The sequence below is a fragment of the Trichomonas vaginalis genome, chromosome VI (assembly GCF_026262505.1).
Source record: "Trichomonas vaginalis G3 chromosome VI, whole genome shotgun sequence".
Classification (NCBI taxonomy): Eukaryota; Parabasalia; order Trichomonadida; family Trichomonadidae; genus Trichomonas; species Trichomonas vaginalis.
In genome coordinates, this window is record NC_067208.1 from 8784256 (window position 1) to 8804205 (window position 19950).

The 19950-nt window shown below is 34.1% G+C and overlaps 14 protein-coding genes and 3 pseudogenes across 17 annotated transcripts, besides 4 other annotated features; 5 read left to right on the forward strand and 12 right to left on the reverse strand.

Moving 5' to 3' along the window:
• Positions 1-11387: part of a mobile genetic element that runs on past the window's edge.
• Positions 15-260, reverse strand: TVAGG3_0830770 (uncharacterized protein; the record flags this gene model as incomplete). The annotated part of the gene is made up of 1 exon (XM_051248460.1): positions 15-260. One exon carries the CDS (start codon positions 258-260, stop codon positions 15-17), a length of 246 nt encoding a protein of 81 aa, XP_051083935.1.
• TVAGG3_0830780 (uncharacterized protein) lies at positions 291-554 on the forward strand (the record flags this gene model as incomplete). Its single annotated transcript, XM_051248461.1, has 1 exon — positions 291-554. The coding sequence occupies one exon, from the start codon at positions 291-293 to the stop codon at positions 552-554; it is 264 nt and encodes an 87-aa protein (XP_051083936.1).
• TVAGG3_0830790 lies at positions 604-1159 on the reverse strand (annotated as a pseudogene). The gene has a single exon. A coding segment is annotated over exon 1 (556 nt).
• Positions 1451-1913, reverse strand: TVAGG3_0830800 (uncharacterized protein; the record flags this gene model as incomplete). The annotated part of the gene is made up of 1 exon (XM_051248462.1): positions 1451-1913. A coding segment is annotated over one exon (463 nt), but the record flags the coding sequence as incomplete, so codon positions are not given.
• TVAGG3_0830810 (uncharacterized protein) lies at positions 2035-2421 on the reverse strand (the record flags this gene model as incomplete). The annotated part of the gene is made up of 1 exon (XM_051248463.1): positions 2035-2421. The coding sequence occupies one exon, from the start codon at positions 2419-2421 to the stop codon at positions 2035-2037; it is 387 nt and encodes a 128-aa protein (XP_051083938.1).
• TVAGG3_0830820 (uncharacterized protein) lies at positions 2537-3124 on the forward strand (the record flags this gene model as incomplete). Its single annotated transcript, XM_051248464.1, has 1 exon — positions 2537-3124. The coding sequence occupies one exon, from the start codon at positions 2537-2539 to the stop codon at positions 3122-3124; it is 588 nt and encodes a 195-aa protein (XP_051083939.1).
• TVAGG3_0830830 (uncharacterized protein) lies at positions 3153-3353 on the reverse strand (the record flags this gene model as incomplete). Its single annotated transcript, XM_051248465.1, has 1 exon — positions 3153-3353. The coding sequence occupies one exon, from the start codon at positions 3351-3353 to the stop codon at positions 3153-3155; it is 201 nt and encodes a 66-aa protein (XP_051083940.1).
• On the forward strand, positions 3949-4359 carry TVAGG3_0830840 (organellar and viral DNA polymerase type B; the record flags this gene model as incomplete). The annotated part of the gene is made up of 1 exon (XM_051248466.1): positions 3949-4359. One exon carries the CDS (start codon positions 3949-3951, stop codon positions 4357-4359), a length of 411 nt encoding a protein of 136 aa, XP_051083941.1.
• Positions 5325-5973, reverse strand: TVAGG3_0830850 (P-loop containing nucleoside triphosphate hydrolases family; the record flags this gene model as incomplete). The annotated part of the gene is made up of 1 exon (XM_051248467.1): positions 5325-5973. A coding segment is annotated over one exon (649 nt), but the record flags the coding sequence as incomplete, so codon positions are not given.
• On the reverse strand, positions 6381-6790 carry TVAGG3_0830860 (uncharacterized protein; the record flags this gene model as incomplete). The annotated part of the gene is made up of 1 exon (XM_051248468.1): positions 6381-6790. A coding segment is annotated over one exon (410 nt), but the record flags the coding sequence as incomplete, so codon positions are not given.
• On the reverse strand, positions 7636-8063 carry TVAGG3_0830870 (uncharacterized protein; the record flags this gene model as incomplete). The annotated part of the gene is made up of 1 exon (XM_051248469.1): positions 7636-8063. A coding segment is annotated over one exon (428 nt), but the record flags the coding sequence as incomplete, so codon positions are not given.
• On the reverse strand, positions 8095-8802 carry TVAGG3_0830880 (uncharacterized protein; the record flags this gene model as incomplete). The annotated part of the gene is made up of 1 exon (XM_051248470.1): positions 8095-8802. One exon carries the CDS (start codon positions 8800-8802, stop codon positions 8095-8097), a length of 708 nt encoding a protein of 235 aa, XP_051083945.1.
• TVAGG3_0830890 (uncharacterized protein) lies at positions 9524-9943 on the forward strand (the record flags this gene model as incomplete). Its single annotated transcript, XM_051248471.1, has 1 exon — positions 9524-9943. The coding sequence occupies one exon, from the start codon at positions 9524-9526 to the stop codon at positions 9941-9943; it is 420 nt and encodes a 139-aa protein (XP_051083946.1).
• An 86-nt stretch (positions 11388-11473) lies between the features above and the next one.
• TVAGG3_0830900 (protein of unknown function, DUF4106 family) lies at positions 11474-11719 on the reverse strand (the record flags this gene model as incomplete). The annotated part of the gene is made up of 1 exon (XM_051248472.1): positions 11474-11719. One exon carries the CDS (start codon positions 11717-11719, stop codon positions 11474-11476), a length of 246 nt encoding a protein of 81 aa, XP_051083947.1.
• A 298-nt stretch (positions 11720-12017) lies between these two features.
• On the reverse strand, positions 12018-12293 carry TVAGG3_0830920 (protein of unknown function, DUF4106 family; the record flags this gene model as incomplete). Its single annotated transcript, XM_051248473.1, has 1 exon — positions 12018-12293. One exon carries the CDS (start codon positions 12291-12293, stop codon positions 12018-12020), a length of 276 nt encoding a protein of 91 aa, XP_051083948.1.
• Positions 12018-12293: a mobile genetic element.
• Positions 12294-13088: 795 nt separating this feature from the next.
• Positions 13089-14084, reverse strand: TVAGG3_0830930 (annotated as a pseudogene). The gene has a single exon. A coding segment is annotated over exon 1 (996 nt).
• A 2783-nt stretch (positions 14085-16867) lies between these two features.
• Positions 16868-17884, forward strand: TVAGG3_0830940 (annotated as a pseudogene). The gene has a single exon. A coding segment is annotated over exon 1 (1017 nt).
• Positions 17885-17965: 81 nt separating this feature from the next.
• Positions 17966-19210: a mobile genetic element.
• Positions 19211-19212: 2 nt separating this feature from the next.
• Positions 19213-19249: a mobile genetic element.
• The last annotated feature ends 701 nt before the right edge of the window (positions 19250-19950 follow it).

Here is a 19950-nt window from a genome sequence, read left to right on the forward strand (position 1 = left end):
TATTCGAATTTGAATTAAAATGTGGGAATTCTTGGGAACGGGAAAGGCTTATTTACTTGAGGAACAGGTAAAGGTGGTGGAGGTGGAGGTGGTGGCAACCAGTCCATTTTATATTCCTTCCTAGCTAATTTCCGTTTAATTTCATGGTCGCCCTCGGAGTCTTTGAATCGGACAGGTCGAGTTACACCATTCTTGGTCTCAAACTCATATATAACCTGTTTGTCTGTATTTTCGTCGACTATGGCACGAGACACAAACATTGACCAAACGGACAAAAAGTGTCATTTCAGATGGTCACGCAGCCAATCGCATTCGAGCACTTCGAAGAAGCCTTACGTTCCAAGGGAGAGGGTGTCTGGTGCAAGGCAGAGGTCATGAGACTCTACGAGCAGTACATCCTCAATGCCTGGGAGGACAAATCGTCCTTGGATTGGCAATTCTACCAACTCCTCTGGGACGACCTCCTACGCAACTGGGATGACGAAAGAGTCCAATTCAAAGGTCAGGAACTAATTTTGCAAATGACCATTAATTTAAGCTACTTATCCAACTAAAAACTTAAATTTACTCGGGGTTTCCCCCTAAAATAAAATTTTTTTACTCTTAGAACCACTCGAGGTTCTCCTTACGGTTGTTGAGCTTGTCACCGTCAATGTGTCTGACCTTCGTCTTCTTGTTTGGATTTGGAACCCATTGCATACCGACAAGCCTTCCCATGGAAATTGTACCGTAATTCCGAAGAGTAAGGCTCAAGTGTCCCAAGTTGTTGAGGACTGGGGTAAGAACCTTGCCGGTCTCCTTGTTGCGGATTTTGTATGGGTAGGGTTGGGAAATTTCATAACGTCATCGGCAACAAGGGTTGCCCAAACTTCCTTTTCTTCGTGTTTCTCTTCTTCTTCCTCTTCTTCTTCGTGTTTCTCTTCTTCCTCGAAAATTCCTTCTTCAATTTGGTACTCACGAAGTACGGTGTTGCATGTTCTGTCCTTTCGAGTACCTTCCAGATGGCGTCTATCTCTTCGAAGAAACGGTAGATGAGTCTGGCAAGGTTTTGGTTCTCTATGTTGTATTGGCGCAAGGTTTCCGCGAAATCGTTCAGGACTTTCTTATTGGAAGCTTGGTTCGTGAGGACTTCGACTTTGAGATTGGTTATCTCTTCCATAAGACTACTTTGGATAGTCTTAATGGTGTTTGTCAGATGAGCGTTCAATTGGGCAATTTGAATTTGAACTGGGCGCTTGTCTGGCAACCTTGAAAGGACATCTGCCATCGAGTTTGGCTTCGGTGCTTGTTCGGACATCGAAAAAATGAAGTGGTTTGAGAATGACGGTTTTACTTCAAAAAGCTTGTTATGACGGTTAAGTCATACAACAAGTTTAAAATAATATCTTTTCTTCTTCTGAACGTTTGTTGTCTCTTCCGATAAAAGTTTCGAACATGAGAACCAAAAAACGTTTTTTGAGATTGCGGAAGAGTTCAGGCAAACGTTCATATTCTGGATATGTTGGGAGCAGTTCGAAACATCTGAGCTGACTTTCGGACAAAATTGGGACAATGTCAACAAATTCATCTTTGGTCGGACTGCTTGAAGGTAAGTCCCTTACATGTAAGTAGCTCTGGTAAAGTCTTCTCATTTCTGCTAACTTTTGGAGTATAGCTTCGTAGTTTAGAAGTTTTAATTTTAATTGTCTTATTCCACTCTTGACATCTAAACGGTAACTATCCATGAGGTCAAGAGTAGCTTTGGTAGCTTTAAGTGGAGCTATCTGTTCCTTGACTTCTGCAATTTTGGTTGCAATTGTGATTTGAGCTCCTTCAAGTTCGCCGTCTATGTCGTTCTCAACACCTTCAACTATAGCTTGAAACTCTTCATCGGTCCATTGAGATTGGTGTGGGACGAATTTAACTTGCTTCATTCAAAAAAGAAAAAAATGTTTTTACTCAAAGCGTGCCATGTATATGGCTATAAGAAACTTACCAGAAGGCTTCTTCTTCACATGCGTAAAAACATAAAAAAGTGAAGTTAAAATGAGATGTTTACTGAACTGGCTGAAGAACTGGCTGAATGTCGCCTTCACAGGTTATGTAGAACGGCTGACCCGAGAAGTGAAGGAGAGACTGAATTGCCAATTTCATATGGGGTAGGGGGTTCTCCTTGTTTGGTATTTTTATCCAAGGACGTTTGTTTAGGAACTTAACAAGAGCTTCTCTTTTGGCGTCCTTTATGTCATTGTAGGCTGTCCCGACTGGTATTTGAATTGGAATTCCAGTCGAAGTCTCGAGCTGAAGTGTAGACCTTCCAGAAATAGAGATGAACTTGACCTTGGGCTTCATTACCTTGCGCAAGTAGTCTTTTAAGCAGTCGTTAATTTCAATTAGGTAAATTGCCTCGTCAAGTCTTTCTTGCATTCCAAGTTCTTCCATCCGACAGGAAAATATTTTCCTGTTGTTCGTCCGTAAACCATTCAAATTTTCGAAAATTGAGAACTTTTTGGTCGAACTTCAGAAAAAGTTTTTCCTTCCGACAGGACACAAACAGATGACTGACGTCCCACCAACCGAGTCCATTCCCAAACCAGAAGAACCTAAAGCACCAGCCCCTGCACCTCAGTTCCAGCAAGTACCTCAGTTCCAGCAAGTACCTCCGTATTACTACCAATTTCCACCTCAAGGTTACTACCCACCACAAGGCTTCCCGAACTACCCTCCTCAACCTATGCCTTACTTCCCCAACCCTTGGATGTTCCAGCAAGCTCCACCCCAGCAATTCCAATCTCAATCCCAATCGAAGAGAGACCAAGACTTCGAAGAAGCTCTGAACCGCTTACGCAAAGAGTATGCTACAGCTCCAATGGAAGATGACAGGCTTTCAGTCTCTTCCCTCAAATCGACCGATTCGACTCGTACCACAGATTCGGTCAAAGACAGAGACGACTACCTCAAGCAGTCTGAGAGACTCTTCATCTTACAGCCATTTACAGTTGGAGCTCTCAAGAACATGCGCAATTACGAAGGTCAGACACCAGCTGGAGACCGCAAAACAGACATACTCGCAAGAGCCGTCCAGCTCGTCAAGACAAAGACTGAGATAGTCGACTTCATTCTTGCAGCTTGCCCATACAAGTAAAAAAATAAACAATTACGAGTTAAACTTTTTATTCTTTCTTTTCTGAGTTGTTTAGAGCTGGTTTCTCTTGTAGGAACCTTTCGTACTCTTCCACGGTCATGTAATTGCGAATTTGGTACGCAATTCCAGGTTCGTTGTTTTTGAACCTTACGTATGTAACGCTTCCATCCTCCTCAGGGAAGTAAGCTTCTAACATCTGACCAAGTTTTCTCGGTGACTCGGAGCTCATTAAAAATGTCACTTTTTAAACGTTAAGTTTTTAGTCTTATTTTACCCTTTGTTTGTCAATGTAGTATTGGAGCGCAATTTCTCCAAATTCTCTGTGTCGGAGTTCTTCAGCATTTTCCAAGGTGTACCTGGAGAACTCAAAGAAGTTGTCAAGAACATACTGCCATGCTGCTCTTCTGAGTTCGTCGGTATTTTGGAAGTGTTGCACCTTCGAGTCTTCTGACATGAAAAAAATGACCAAATTTCATTATATAACTGTTATTTTTGACGAAGTGAACTTTTGCACTTCGTCAAAAAAATCCCTGAAATCATATCTTTTATACAAGATAAAAAAATAAAATTAACGTTAGTTTTTTTAAAAAAATATTTTTTATCTTGTATGTAAGAAACAGAAAATGACAAACACTGAGTTTGAAACAGTTAAAAAGATAGACAATGACACCAAAATGGTTAGAATTGGTGATTTAAACGTAAGATACTCAAAGAAATACAACAAATATTCTTTGTCAGACATTATATCTCCATCTGGAAAGAAAACATGGCATTGGGTTGGAATTGCTTCAACTCAGAAAATTTTGACAAGAAATCCTGAGCTTATGATATCGGTAAGATTCTGTGGAACTACAGCATATCTCATTGACAAAAGTCTTATACCAATAGTTTTGTTATGGATTGACCCAGTTGTTGGATATAATTTCATAACATATGGTTCATTCGATACGGAACGTTGCAGTGAAGGCTTACTTTACATCGTTCAGAAACCGAAGGACTTCAATACAAAGAGATATAAGATAGGAAGAACATATAATATAACTCAAAGATATGACAGTATAGTCAATAGAGTTAAGGTTGTGTTTGTGAATGATATGAGAGCTGCTGAAACAGAACTACTTGAAAAGTTTGAGAAAATGTATGGTGCTCCCATAAAAGGTAAAGAAACGTTTGAAGTAGATGAGATAGATAAAGCTATAAAATTATTTGACGAAGTTGCTGAAAAATACATGTAAAGCGTTTATTTTTGGTCTTTTGTGAAAGTCAGATGGCTCAGGTAGCTCTATAAGGTAAATTGTCTTGTCAAATCCTTCTGGCATTCCGAGTCCTTCCTTCCAACAGGAAAAGTCCTTCCTTCCAACAGGAAAAGTTTTTCCTTCCAACAGGAAAAAAATTTCCTTCCTACAGGAAAAGTTTTTCCTTCCTACAGGAAAAAATTTTCCTTCCTACAGGAAAAAATTTTCCTTCCAACTGGAAAAAATTTTCCTTCCAACTGGAAAAAATTTTCCTTCCGACAGGAAAAATTTTTCCTGTTGTCCGTCCGTAAACCATTCAAATTTTCGAAAATTGAGAACTTTTTGGCCGGCCTTCAGGAAAAATTTTTCTTTCCGACAGGAAAAATTTTTCTTTCCGACAGGAAAAATTTTTCTTTCCGACAGGAAAAGTTTTTCTTTCCGACAGGAAAAGTTTTTCTTTCCGACAGGAAAAGTTTTTCTTTCCGACAGGAAAAGTCCTTCCTTCCGACAGGAAAAGTCCTTCCTTCCGACAGGACACAAACGGATGGCTGACGTACCACCAACCGAGTCCATTCCAAAGCCAGAAGAACCGACAGCCCCAGCACCACAACAGACTAAGACTCAAACACTTACATTTTTACGCTTGACTTTTTACAATTTGAACTTTGTTCGCGTAGATGTGAATTCTGAAAGAAGTATGAGGGTCTTGTATGACTTTGTACTTCTCCCATAGTTCATGTCTGTCAAACTTACCTGCCATGGACTCTTTCATAAGTTCCATGAAATCGTCTTCGGACAATCCGGGGAAAAGTACAATGTCAGTAAGTATTCTCTTTACATCCTTACTTAAACTCTTGCTGTCTGTACACAAATGACAACTGAAATGTTAAAGTGTCTGAGCTTCTTAAGAATTCGACACATGTCTTGTTCTCTGTTCTTTAACAAAGGATGAGAAGCAAAGTCATCTAAGATAAGAAGACATCTGTGAGGGTAAGTCTTCCAATCGTAAGATTGCAATTTCTTCGAAATGTATTCTATCTCTTTCTGTTTGTTTCTGAAGTGTTTCTTCTCTAATATTCTCTGCATTTCCTCATTTGGGTCTTTAAACTTAGAATTGACATACTCATTTATAGCATTGTACTTCAAAACTCTTCTTTGGTACTTCTTTATCCAATCTAACAACTCAGAGTCTTTTATACATACTAACTTAGACTTTTTTATAATATCTTTGAACGAATTGACGGTTTGGTCAAATTGACCAGAAGTACTACAAATGACTACTAACTCATAGAATGGGTTCTTCTCATCTAGTTCTTGTTGTTGTGCAGCCATTTTAAGATAAGTGAAAGTCTTACCCGACCCAGGTGGTGCAATTAGACCTGTTATACCATTCTGAGCAAATAAGAACTTGTCATGTATGGGTTTTATCTGAGCATTTTCCAACTTCCTCTTGTTCTTATTTAAAACATTCTCAAATTTCTTGTCAATGTCAGCAAACTTTTTTTCTAACATATTTTTAGAAAAATTAAAATTTTTATCTTTTAGGAAATGTCTAGCGATTTCGCTATCTATATTCGAGACAAGCTTTTCGACAGCAAAACATCTGTCGACCATAAAATCTTACATAGTGTAAACAAGAAAGGGGAATTTGTTCTAAAGTTCTGTTTCTGGGAATATGACAAGAACCATAAAACCTTAAGCAGAGAAGTCTTAAAATTTGTCAATGACAGACTTGTTGACAGAGATGACGCCTCTTGGAGAGATGAAGTCCAACAAAACTTCTTAGAATGCAAAGAAGACACATGCGCTGTTCTTGAAAATGAAATAGAAAACAGAATAGAAGAGCTATTAAATGACAAAGCACTTTTACAAAAATATGGTTCTGAGAAGTTTGACATAACTCCACCAGAGAAGAAGAAGAGAGAAAAGAAAGAAAAGAAAGTAGAAGAAGAGAAGAAAGAACCAGAGCCAGAGAAAAAGAAATTTGACATGTAAAAATAAAATTTTATTTTTAGAACATTTCTGGGTCAATGTCAATGTTCTCTTCCTCTTTAGGAGCAAACACTGGCTTAGACTCTAAAATCTTTTTACCCAATTTACCTTGAACTTCAACTATCTTAGACTCATAATATTCATAGTCGTCTGCTTTCTTTGGTTCATAAGGTATAACAAGTTTGTATGCTTTGCCTTCTTTAAGGTTTGAAAACCTTCTGTCAAAACTTTCTTTGACTGTTAACAAACCTTCTATGTCTAAGTCTTCAAATTTCGCACCATTTTTAGTCACAATAGCAAACTTAACTGGTTCGATGTTCCAAACTTTGTCAAATGTAGACTTTTCAAAATGGTAGAAGTAAACATTCAAATATGTGAATGGGTCTAGTTCTTCTTTAAGTCCTGACATGTACTTGTTGACTGAGATGAATTTCGTCATCTTTTCTATCGGATAAAAAAAATTTTTTTTTAAAATTTACTCAGAAAAATTTTTCTTTGTATATACACCATTCTGTACGTCTAAAAGACTTTTGACATTTGCCAAGAATGTTCGTTTAGACGCTGTCATATAACCATACTCTTGACAATACTGTTTATACGAATCGTACAATGACCTTTCATCTAAACACTCAAAGTCAGTTTCATCTATGAAACAGTTCATATACACTCTTGTTTGCTTCTAACAATGTTTGTCTCTCTTCGGTATGTGGAATTTGTCTTGGATTGAACTTTGAAATATCTAATGTCATGAAATATGAGAACAAGTGGTTGTAAAAGTTAGGTGTCAAAGTTTCTGCTAAGTCGTCAAAATATTCTGTATCTTGCATATGAGCTTCTGACGTTCTGACAACTACATATCTTCTGTCAGAACTTTCTAACTTCATCGGAACGGCGTTGTTTGAAACCATGATGAAATTTGCAACATTTTCACAAACTCTTTGGTCTTTATATTTTCTTTCAACAACTCCAACTTTGTCTGTTATAAGACTCTTCAAAGCATCTGAGTTTAAAACCTTTGTTGTATCTATACTTTGAAGTTCGTTACATACTATAAGTTTCATATTCTCTATTGAAGAGTTAAATTTACCGCAGATGTTTTCTAAGTTTGTCATATTCGGGTTCGAATAGCCCTCTAACAGTTTGCATAAGATATCTGTAAAGAAAGTGTTCTTACCTGTTCCTTGTTTTCCAATTATGATGAGAGCAGTTTCATTTTTAGCACTTGGATGTTGTAAGATGTTTGCAAACCAACATAAGATATACTCATAGACTCTTTCGTTTCCATTGCATATAATTTCTTTGACATGGTCTAACCAAGCTTCTATAACATTTTCTTTCCATTCTACTTGTTCGTATTTATATCCAGTGAAGATAGAATAGAAGTTTGGAGAAGGTGTATAGAACTTTATACCACGAACTGAAAAATCTTCTAACTTTGACAATAAGATATCCCAAGCATCTAACATCTTCATACCAACTTGTACGACTTTTATTTTCTTAAGTTTCTGTTTACATTCTTGTTCTGAAACTATTGTCGCTCTTGGTTTGTTAAAGACTACATCCCATTCTTTCATGACATAACATTCTGGGGCAGAGTCGACATAAATGACTAAACGTTTCAAATTCTCGACTGCTTTGTTATAGTCTCTAAATGGACACATATTTCTGAACGCTTGGAAGTCATAAAAATCTGAAACGTCTATTCTGTACATTTTTTTATAAAAATAAAAAAAAATATTTTTTTTATTCTTGAGCTATTTGTTGTTCTTGACTTTGTTGTTGCATTTGTTCCATTTGTTGCATTTGTTGTTCTTGAGCTATTTGTTGTTGAAGTTGTTCTTGTAGTACAATACTTTCACCAGTTGCATCTTCCAATTCGAAACTTTCTGCCGTCATTGACAAATACATAGGACATAAAAGTTTTACAGGAACAAAGTTTGCGTCAACTAAGGTTAAGTTTATGTTTGCTAAAGTGTTTGAGTTTACTAAAGCTGAAAACTCTGCATTCGAATGAACAATAGGCAAACCAGCAGAGAAAGTGTTGTTTATACGCATGAGTATCTTTTGGTCATAGTAGTTTCTGTCGACATTCGAATAGCACTTTGAACCTAAGTTTGAAACAATATATAAAATAGGTGTACTTAAAGTCAATGGAACAGACATTCCTTGTATGACACCTTTTCCTGTTATAGGAAACTGTTGGTAGTAAAAACCAGATATAAGTTTTGTATTATAGCTCATATCGTTTATACTAAACTCAGTCGGACATCCAAACATAATGAAACCTGCTCTAGTTGCAGCACATGTTACATCCGTCCTTAAAGTATTAAATAAGTCAACAAAACCTGTTGGTGGTATATCTGAGTAAGTATCTTCAAAGGAGTATTTTTTACCATTCACAACAACAAAGTCTTCTGGTGTCAAAAGAGCAAAACAGGCTTTAGTCGTCATCGTGTTTAAGGTCAGTTTACAATATCGTCCTTGAGGACTTTGTAAGTTTGTTGTTATAGAATTATATGACTCAGGGTTTTTAGTCGTAATAGTATAAACCACTATGTCTTCTGCCATTTACTTAGCAAACTAAATTTAATGAAATGTTGTGGTCGTCAAATATTTTTATGACGTCTGGGAAACTATATTTTAAGTTCAACGTTTCACCTCCTTTCATAACGTATATCTTGTCAATGACATTATATGAAACACCACAGCAAGCAATGTCGGGTTCTATTTCTTTGATGTTTATATCGTCTGCCTCTGTCAAAAGTTTCAATAGTTCTTTCAAAATTTCATGAGGTGCATGACATATGAGTTCACTTTTACAGGGTTGTGTTCGACCAAGTTTAACATTATACCCAAAGCCTGACAAATCTTCTCCTGAGTTTTAAGTTTGTCTTTAAGTTGTTGGTAGTCGTTTCGAATATCTGCAACAGAACTTAAGTCTCTGCTAACTTCAGGATATGTTGGTTGTTCTTTTACAGGAACTATTGTTATACCATCTTCGTCTTCGTATGGTTTCCCCACTTCAACATCTCTTTCTTTGACATTGACAACAACACTTTGACTGTTTGTTTGAGTTGGTGAATTTAACTTCACGTCTGCCACGCGCCATTAAACCTTTTGAAACACTTACGCTTCTATTTTTCGGAAATGACATTTTACTTAGAATAAAAAGATGGACGTATTTGAGTATCTCTTCGAATTGAAGCAAAACAAAGTTTACACACACAAACAATACAAGTTCATTGATAGAATAGTTCTTTATACAAACAATGGAAAATGTTATAGAATAGCAGTCTTTGCTGAACCAAAATATTTTCATAAAGCAAAGAAAGTTGGTATAACTGAGATGGTGAAAGTTCTTGAAGCAGACAAAAATATAACAACAAAACTGACCGATATTTCTAAAGGAAAGTTTTTAATACAATATTATATCAAAACTGGCGTACTGTCAATATTTGACGGAGAGAAGTCAGTTCAAGAACAACTTACTGACCTGCTGCCAAAATCTGCTCGATGGAAGCTGTCGTTATACCAATCTGAGGAGCCCCAGCAGGTTTCATCGAACGAATCTTCAAAAGAGCATCTTCCGTGAAAAGTGCTATTGGTTTTGTAAACTTCTTTGCTTTCAATTCATTGGACCGTCTCTGTCACCAGTATATTGTATTTGAACTGTACCAACAGTTGAAATACCACCCATAAAGTCTTCTGAGTCAGCAAATGGAATGCCAAGCCAAAAGTTTGAACGGTCTCCATTTGTATATTGAGTGTTTTGAGCTCCTGTATGGGTCCATACTTTCACATATGGCATAATAGAACTTTGCATTTCAGGGTTAATGGTTGTTGTGAAGTTGTTGTTAAAGTTCATAGCATCTAATGTCAAGTTGTATGACCTCATATCCTCAACTGTAGAATATTCTTCTCTTGGATAGTATTTGCCATCTATGTTTATATGATATTTAATACCGGGGTTGTAGAAACAAGAATAGTCATTTATAGTTCGTCTGAACAGTACAAACATAGTATCTGCATGTTTCATTGCAGTTGTTAAGCAATATCTGTTCTTGCACCTGGGTCAGCACTTTGGTTTCCAACTTCACCTGCAAAGTCTTTGACAGATATTTGGTGTATAGGGAACATAAGTGGAACTGCAATATATTTGGCAGCTAAAGCATTTGAAATATCTGGGTCCAACATATAGACTGCAAGTCTGCTTTCTATTCTCTTGCATTCAAATTTTTCGCATGTGAACTTAACTGGGTCCCAAGCAGTTCCAGCAGCATTGAAGTAGTAGTTTACTTCAGTGTTGAGGTTTGAGAAACCAAAGTCTAAGTCAACTTTGTCTTTGCAAAATCGGCGAATGACGTTTGATTTGCTCCCTTTACGTCTGTAAGAGTGAATGGGTCTTGTGTTGGTGCAATGACTAAGTTATTTTTGCTTGGAGTAAGTTCGATAGAAATTTTTCCTGCCCAGTTTGGCAAGTATCTTAAAAACCTGAAGATGAGGAAAGATGACAAAGGAACTCTAAGTTTCAATTTTACTTTGGTTACTGCTGCTGCAGTTTGTCCAGAAAGGTTAACATAAACTCCTGGAACGTTAGGGTCAAGTCTTCTTATTTTCTCAATAGTTGCATACTGGTCTGTTTGTTCTCTAGCTTGTGGTTGTACTGAGTTTCTCAAAGCGAACCATTCATAGTTTGCCCATGTTACTGTTTGAACTAAGTCAGAGTTAGAATATATCTTATATCCCATGAAAACTTCTGGAGCATATTGGTATCCGACATAGAAAATTCCATTGCAACCTTTCTTGTCAGACAACTTGGCAGAAGGTTTTATTTCAATGTCTTGTTCCACGTATAAGAAAGAGTTGTCAATAGAAATTATATGAAACCTGTCGCAAGCAATATCTACTGTTGTTGAAGAACCTTCTCCAAACTCACCTACGTTTCCATAAGAAACAGCAGTTGTATATTCGTAAGTTCCAGGAACTATTTCTGACCTTCTAATGGCATTGTCGCATTCGTTATACCATTCGGAAACATTTCCATTCATAGCATCCAAAACTGTTGGCGTTATATTCTGAGCGGCGTACATTTCATATGAGTAAAAATATAGAATAGTTGGATTTATATGTCATAATAGAACCCACGTGGACCAAGCTTTACTTTCTTCCTGACTGAGTTTTTAACTCTTCTTTTTCCTTCATTGCCCTCTGCTTGAAGTTGTTGCATCTTTGCATTATGTTCATCTAGTATGTTGCAAATTTCCCATGTCCTTTTTGCCTTTGGGCTCTGGTCGCCCATCTCAGGTAACCTATATCCTAGAAAGAGTTTGTCATAGTCTGTATTTGAGTCTTCGCGTATTGTTTGCATGACTCTTTCCTGAGTTTCCGGTCAAGCTCTTCAAACAGTGCCTGTCCATATGGAATATGCTCGTTTCCAAATATATGTTTTTGTAGCCATTCTGGTTTTCTTTCCATGTTACCAACTATATCTTTTGTGAATGGGAAAGCTTTTACCCAATCTTTCAGTCTTGCGTCGTTTATTTCTGTAGTTGGTTTTATTTTGTCAAGGAACATGTTTTTCAATACTAACATTTCATTTGGTACTGTCCATTTGAGTTTTCTTAAATATTCATCCCTTCTCGGTTCATCGTCTGCAAAGTAAGTTTTTATGACATTTTGTAAACTTTCGTTTGCAAGGTCATGTACAATAGGTTCTCTTCCTTCTCTCTCCCTAACTTCTTTCTAAACTCTTCACCAAATATACCATCTCTATGGTTCTGTGTAGTTCTTTGAGATAAATGTTCTAGAACGTCAGGTGTTATATTTCCATCAGCCATGTTCATTTCATACTGGTCCAAAATATCTGCATGTTTCATATCTTTCAATGGCATTAAAGCCGCGCTTAAAATACCAGCTATATCTCGTTCACCATTCACTTCCATTGCGTCTACAACTTCTTGGAATTGTGGTTGTAAGTTTATGAACCACCTATCCGGATTAGCTTTATGACCCCATCTCATTGTAGTTCCATAGTCTGCAGAAACAAAAGTAGGTTTGTTTCCATTGGTTAGGTTCTGAATGAACTTTAAACAATGTTTCATTTCTATATGTTTTGTTGAAATTTAACCTTTTATTTTCACCGAGTTCATCCGAAGATTGAACGTTAAATGCTCGTAAGTAAAAAGGGTTGTTGTATTTGTGTACATTTTTTTCAGTACTTCCATTCTATGCTGAATATTTTCATCTGGTGTTGGAGTCTTTTGTATGTCGGCAAACATTTTTCGATATTCTTCTACTATGTCAGCCGAATTTTTTTAGACTCTTGGAAATATTCCATATTCTCCGCATACTCTTGTTGAGGGTCAAGATTTTTCGGCTGTTCCAAATCTTCATCTAGTTCTGTGAAGTTAGTTTCCAAAGGAGTGACTTGTTCGTTTCCTTCAGGCTCTTCTAGCTGTTGTTGCTGAACTATTTCTTCCATGTCTGGTTGTATCTGAACTATTCTTCCTGTGGAGTTTCTTGTACCTCATCTGCTGGCATTTCATATATTCCGAGACCGTTTTAACAATTTCCCTATCTACGTCATCCGCATTCATAAGCTTTTGTTCTTTCGTTCCGTCTCTATTTTTTACGCGTTTCATGACGAAAGTTGAATTGTCATTTAGCTCTGACATCAAATATCTCGGTAAATTCATCCATGTCATTTGGATGATATGCTATTAAATCATATCCCTTAGCGAGCTTGTATTTTCCAGGTTTGAGATTATATCCGTTTTGGTGCTGAGCCATAAAGCTAAATAGGTTCGGGTCAGTATTTCCATCCTTGAACTTTCCAATAGCTTCTTTATATCTGTCACTAAAGTCAACAGTATCTGGGAAACCACACTCTTCTTTAAGCATTTTTAAGAATTCTTGGTTTCCTTGTTCTCTACTTCTTTTATGTCCTTGCTCTGTTTGTGGTTGTTGTTGTGCAGGGTTTTGAACTGTTGGTTGTGGAGGTGGTTGTTGTGCAGGGTTTTGAACTGTTGGTTGTTGTGTTGGTTTTGGTGCATGCCTGTGTCTGTGTCCATGTGACGATGTAAATGTTTTAGGTAGTCCTGGTGCAGGTGCTTCTCTTGGAGGGTTTGGTGGTATATAAGTTCCACCAGCTGGCACATATGTTCCATCTGCAGCGTAATGTCCTACCTGACTTTTCGTTCTTAAGAAAGCATTTACTAGGTCTGTTTTGTCTGTTGTAACTCTTTTTCTTGACTTTCCACAACAGTTGCTCTAACGGCGTCATAGGCACTTTGAACTGCCTGTCTCGTTGCTGCATCTGTTTTATTTTCGTCATATTTTGTGCTACTTCTTTTAACTCTTTGTCGAAACCTTCAGACTTCAGTTTCTTTCCAGATGAGAAGTCGTTCACTTGTTTCACCTTACTATGAAGAGCTTCGAAGGCGTTCTTAAAGTCAGCATTTGTTAAAGCTTCATTTGAACTATCTTCATCCGCTTGTATTTTTGTCCTTATTGACCCTATGAGTTGGGCTGCTTTAGCGTTGGCTTGGGCATCTAACCAGTCATTGTTAGCTTTTATATATTCTGCGCTTTTCATTGCCTTTTGCATAGCCGCGTCGTTATTTTTACTTTCTTGTGCTAAGTTTTCATACTGTACGGTTTGGTTTTTGCAACTGTAAAAGTTTTTCTGCCTTTACATTTGCTTCAACTTCTTTTTTATACTCATCGCTATCCATATATGTCTTCAGGGCTTTTTGTTTTATCTCTTCATCTTTCAGTATTTTATATTGAGTAGTATGGTTTTTCAAATTTATGACATCTTGTTCCATTTTTGCTACTTCTGCTGCTTTTTCTGACACTTTTTTCGCATATTCCTTGTACTTAGTTTCTTTCAGTTGTTCTTCTTTTTCTTTTTCTCTACGTTTAACTCATTGAGTTTCTTTGTGTCTGTCATATTCTAGTTTCTTTTCGTTTTCACTTATTTGCTTCTGTATGTCTATGTTTGACTTTTTGACATCTGTTATTTGATTTTTGAGTGAACTCAAATTCATTGACTTGAGGGTTATAGCTGTTCCGTCTGCAGCTACCACCATAGCCTGCCATTTTCGCTAAAAGTGCCGCTCTTAAACCTCCACTCTGTGCACCAACAACTCGGTTTAAAAGCATAGGATTGCTTGACATTTGTTGCAACATAGTGGGGTCATTCAGCATTTGTTGTTGCAACTGTTGTTGTGGTGTCAGTTTTACTATTGGATGTTTCAATGCTCTCTTCCTCTTACGTATATTCTTACGTAGCTTACGTGGCATTTTAAGTGAAGTTAAAAAGCGGTTTTATACTAAACATCTTCGGGGCTAGAGGGCACGAAGTGCCTGGAAGCCCCAATGCCTTTTTTTTTTTTTTTTAATAATACATATTATTATATAATTAACATATTCATAATGTTTCACCCTTTCAAAAATATAATCCTCCTCCTCTCAAATAAACGTACATACGGGTGGCCTCTTTTTTCAAAAAATTAAAATTTGAAATTTTGGGCTCAAATATTAGAGATTTTTTCAACCTTCAACGATATATGTTGTCTATATCAGACCTCCTTTCTTTTTGATACTTAACATTGTTCCTAAATCTTAGCCGTTAAGGCTGTTCTGAAAATATTTTTTTTTCGAAAAAATTCGAAAAAAATTCTTAAAATTCAAAAATCCCTTAATTCCTGAGGATTTTGGAAAAAAGTTTTTACATGAACATGTGTATATTATATGAAGTATATTGATAAGGTAAAAATCAAATTTTATTGCATATTCATCGAGAAAATAAACTAACGAATCCCTCAAAATTGAGAGGGTAATCCTCCTCCTCTCAAATAAACGTACATACGGGTGCACCCTTAAGTATATCAATAATGTTTTCTTAGTTTACATATTATTGATATTTGTATCATGCTGAAATGTGAGATCAATTCGATTGTATCATCGCTTATCTTGATGTGGTAAATTTTTGTCATTTCAACTATAAATGGAATAATTATAGGTTCAAAACGAACAGTGTAAATGTCGTCGAACATTTCAATGCATACGAATTTGAAATCAATATGTGTATCTTCTACAAGGTACTGATCAATGTATGATTTAAATTTTTAGAAAATTATCTCTGTTTTAGTTTAATAAAATAATATTGCGCGGTGAATTTGTATCTCAAAATTATGTAACTGTATCGGTAACAACTTCAAATGTCTTATTGACAAGATTTGTAAAAAAAAATCAAAAATATACTTGAGATCATATAAATGTGCTCTTCTCTTTATAACGTAAGAATTGATCAAAGATAACATGTGTACTACTGATTGATTTTGGAGGATTGCTATGATTAGAGACGATTTGATTAAATAATTCAATGAAAAATGGACTATTTGATTCATCAATTAGGAGATTCGATTGTTTGTATTCGATTGCACTTCTGCATTTGGTGAATTAGTTGTATCGTAAATCAAGGAAAGTTAATCATCTGCTGTGATACTCTTAAAAAATTAAAAGAACGAATTTTTTTTCTAAATACAATTAATGGCATCAGATGATTAGATTACTTTTTTAGAAATCATCAATCAAATTTGGCATATTTTTGAAAGAATATCTAAAGACAAGACACCCAATAAGAGTTTTTGTGCATACGGTTCTCGGGCGCCTATGTCACATTCACAAAGGACTCCGTCTTTATTAGCAAACTCAGAAGAAATGTTTAACTAAAAGAAAAATTATTTCATCAAGACTAATAAATGTTTTAAAAAAGCAAATCACATCATTAACATATCAGTTTTAATTACAAAACTCAACGATACATAACAAATTTCTTCGAAATTTAAATTCTCATTAAAAAATTCTTTTGATACAAATTAAATAGCTACATATTCGATTTTCCCATTGATACGAACTTATTGTTTTCATTCAAGATTTACAAGAAATCAAATACTTATTTCACAACAACAAATATCTATTTTTACTCAAACACGAGCATGTATTTACTAATAAATTCATGTTTTTACATCATTACATTTGACAATACTATCAAAACAACCCCAAAATCAAACTAATTTTCGATATTCTTTATTCAGACCAGAGAATTCATATAAATCATCGATTACTCAAATTTAAGTATTCATTTAATGTAATAATTGTTAGATATTAGGCGTTTTATATAAAGATTCTCCCTATTTCAAATTTTCAAGCGAATTAAGTCGATATTTCATACATTTTATAATATACAAATCATGTGTAAGTACAATAGCTTTAATTATTTACAATATTGATCATTTTATTACGAAATCCAAAAATTTAATCAGCAAAATCGATGTTTTTATATAAGATTAGAATGATTTACATCATTGTTTCCATGCACTAGCTGTTAAAATGCTGATGACAGCTAAAAGAATCGCAATTTCATAACTTGAATATAAGATTCAAATGAATCGGCATTATTTGACATTTACATCATTGAAATGTCAAATAATGCCGATTCATTTTTTTGATGAAAACAATGAAATTCAATCACGATTTTCAGATAACAGTATCAAAACACACATCAACTATGAATAATTTACACTTTGATCAATCACCTGATGATGTTTGGGAACTCTTTTACAATACTCCACCTAATTCAAAACCAATTCAAGGTACAAATGTTACAGCAAGATCAACAAATAATGAATGCTTCTTATATAACTGTATATTCATCACCATTACAACTAATAGTGCCATTTATTTTGAAACAAACAATAAGTTTCTTAACTCATATTGTTCATTTACTAACTGCAGCAGTAATTCACATGGTGGATCTATATACTTTTCCTGTAATAGTTCCATTGTCCAATACCGAACATGTGGCTACAAATCAAAAACAAACTCTAAGGACATCATTCATATGTTGAATTAGTTGATAAATCAAATAATAAAAATTATCTTTATGAAAGTTCTTTTTATTTATGCGGAAATTTAGAAAAATCTTCTACAAATAGTCTTTATTTTGGAAATATTGAAGTTAAATCAATCAACACAAGTTTCTGTAAAGCTTCTTATTTCTCAGGAATACTTCTAAATCAACCAACAAGTCTAAGTAATGTAACATATTCATCATTTTGTAACACAACATCAAATAATTTAATTTTATCATTAGATTATGGTAACTATAGTTTTAATTTTTGTAATGTTTTGAATAATGAACGCAAATATTCTAGATGGAACATTCTGTGCAGGTGGATCAACTGTTCTTATTGAAAACTGTTCATTTCTTGGAAACACAGGATCAGAAAAAGAAATTTATCAATATGATTCTGGTTCAATTACAGTTAAAGATTCTTTCTGTGACAGAATAATAGATAAAAAAGGATCAGTTACAACAAATAATGTTCAAAATATATATTCTATTCATAATCTTTCTCACTTTTCATCATATCTGTGTGAAGCAGAGTTTCCTATTTTAGATAAAAAGCCTATGAGATCTGCTTTTGATTTATATCATCAATTTTCCTTTAGACGAAGGCGTTAATATTCATGATTTATGAATTTATATAATCAAAAAATTGTAATTAAAGACCATTATTAACGAAAGCATTCATCAATTGTTTAAGGCTCCGGTCCCACCCTCTCAATTTTAAAAGTTTTAATATCTCCACCAATATGAGTTTTTGATACTTTTATTTTAGTACATAATATCATTATGTAATACACTATAGTATAGTATATTTAAACTGAGTATTACTATTATAGTTCATCTTATCTGAGAATTCGGTATTTTGACAAATTTCAACTTTGACCGGTAAAACTATTTATAATCAAAAAAGCCCACGACATTTTATAGCATATTAGTGATACATTATATTGTTATTAGTAAACTTGATTTACAATCTCTTCTAGATGAGTAATTTGTTTTTTTGAAAAAATCTGACAAATCACTTTTTGACAGAATCTAGATATTTTTGATTTGTGAAAGTTTTAATAATATGATAAGGTTTATATATGCTATCATAATATAATAAAATCATATAATGTTACATTATCGCTATATATGTCGAATATTAAAAAATTGTATATTAACATTTTTTGTCATATCTTGATAATAAAGAAAAAACTCTCAGTTCCCCTTCGACAAATTGTTAGAATGCAACTAAAGTTTATTTTGATATAGTGAGTTTGCTTCTAAAAAAATATATGAAAGAAGAATTAGATTTGCAAGACCCCTATAAAAAACGATTTTTGCGTCGAGAATAACTTCATGCACGATTAATTGATATGATAATAAAAATCATATATGATAATTACTTAATATAGGCAACAATATTGTATTAATCACTTTTTGTCAAAACGGTTTTTCGATAATTGAGTATTCAATTTTCCAAAAATCCATTCAATAATTTGATTTATAATTCAACGTATAAGAAAAAACTCTCAGTTCCCCTTCGACAATTTGTAAAGAAAATTATATAGTTTCTGTCGACACTATTTGTATATTCTACCTTCTTCGGTATTTCGAAGAATTAGGTTTGCAAATTTGATATTTTTGATGTATTTTTTCAAATTGAGAGTATTTTTGACGATAGAAGTAGGTGTTTTTTGAATTACAATTTTATATTGATGTGCATGATAAAAATTTGAACTTATATTATGGTGACATAGTATAAGTCATAATGTATTAATATACAAAAGATATTATCAAAAAATTCCTTTCCAATATGTATAAACAAATCGATTTTTTAAATTAAATTTAAACCTTAAACTCAATATATTAAAAAGTGACATTATTTTAATTAGAAGTACAAAAATCCATAGTCATAGAATTATCAAATGATTGAAAATTGTTATAATTGGGCACATTTGTAATAAACAGAAATTCATCAAAAGTGACAGCTCTCAATTTTTTGACATTTGTAAATTCTAAATTGAATGAGAAAAATGAAATAATACTAAGCATAATACAATATTCTAGATTTAATTATAATTAGGAAAAAGTTAGTTTTGAGAGTACTTTTCATAGGCATATAGAATGAAATCTTCTGAAAAATAATATCACATAAACTCATATTATTTTCTAATATATAACTATTTTATATAAAAATCAAATTCAATGATCTTAAAAGCGAAGGATAAACCTCAAAATTTACGAATATAATGAGTGGGAATATAATGCTTATCTATCATAAAACCATATGAAATATCAATTTTTGCTTTACGCCTAATTTTTCACGACAATTAGCAAAAAATGTTAAATGTTAACACTCAGTCCATTTGAATATGAAAAATAAAATTGACTTTGATTAAATGTTTTTTTTATCATGCAATTCTTCTTGCGACCAAAGATTTGAATAAAATTTCAAAAAATAAGATAGCTTAAAAAATAATATACGGTAGTGTTTACTAATAGATGAATAGTATATAAATTCTATTAAAATGGATTTGATCCAAAAAAATATAAAACCAAAAATAATTGTTATAATTTAAATGAAGAAGTAATTTAAAACGATTTTATTATGATCAAATTTTATATATTTTTTTCGATCAAATCCATTTTAATAGAATTTATATACTATTCATCTATTAGTAAACACTACCGTATAT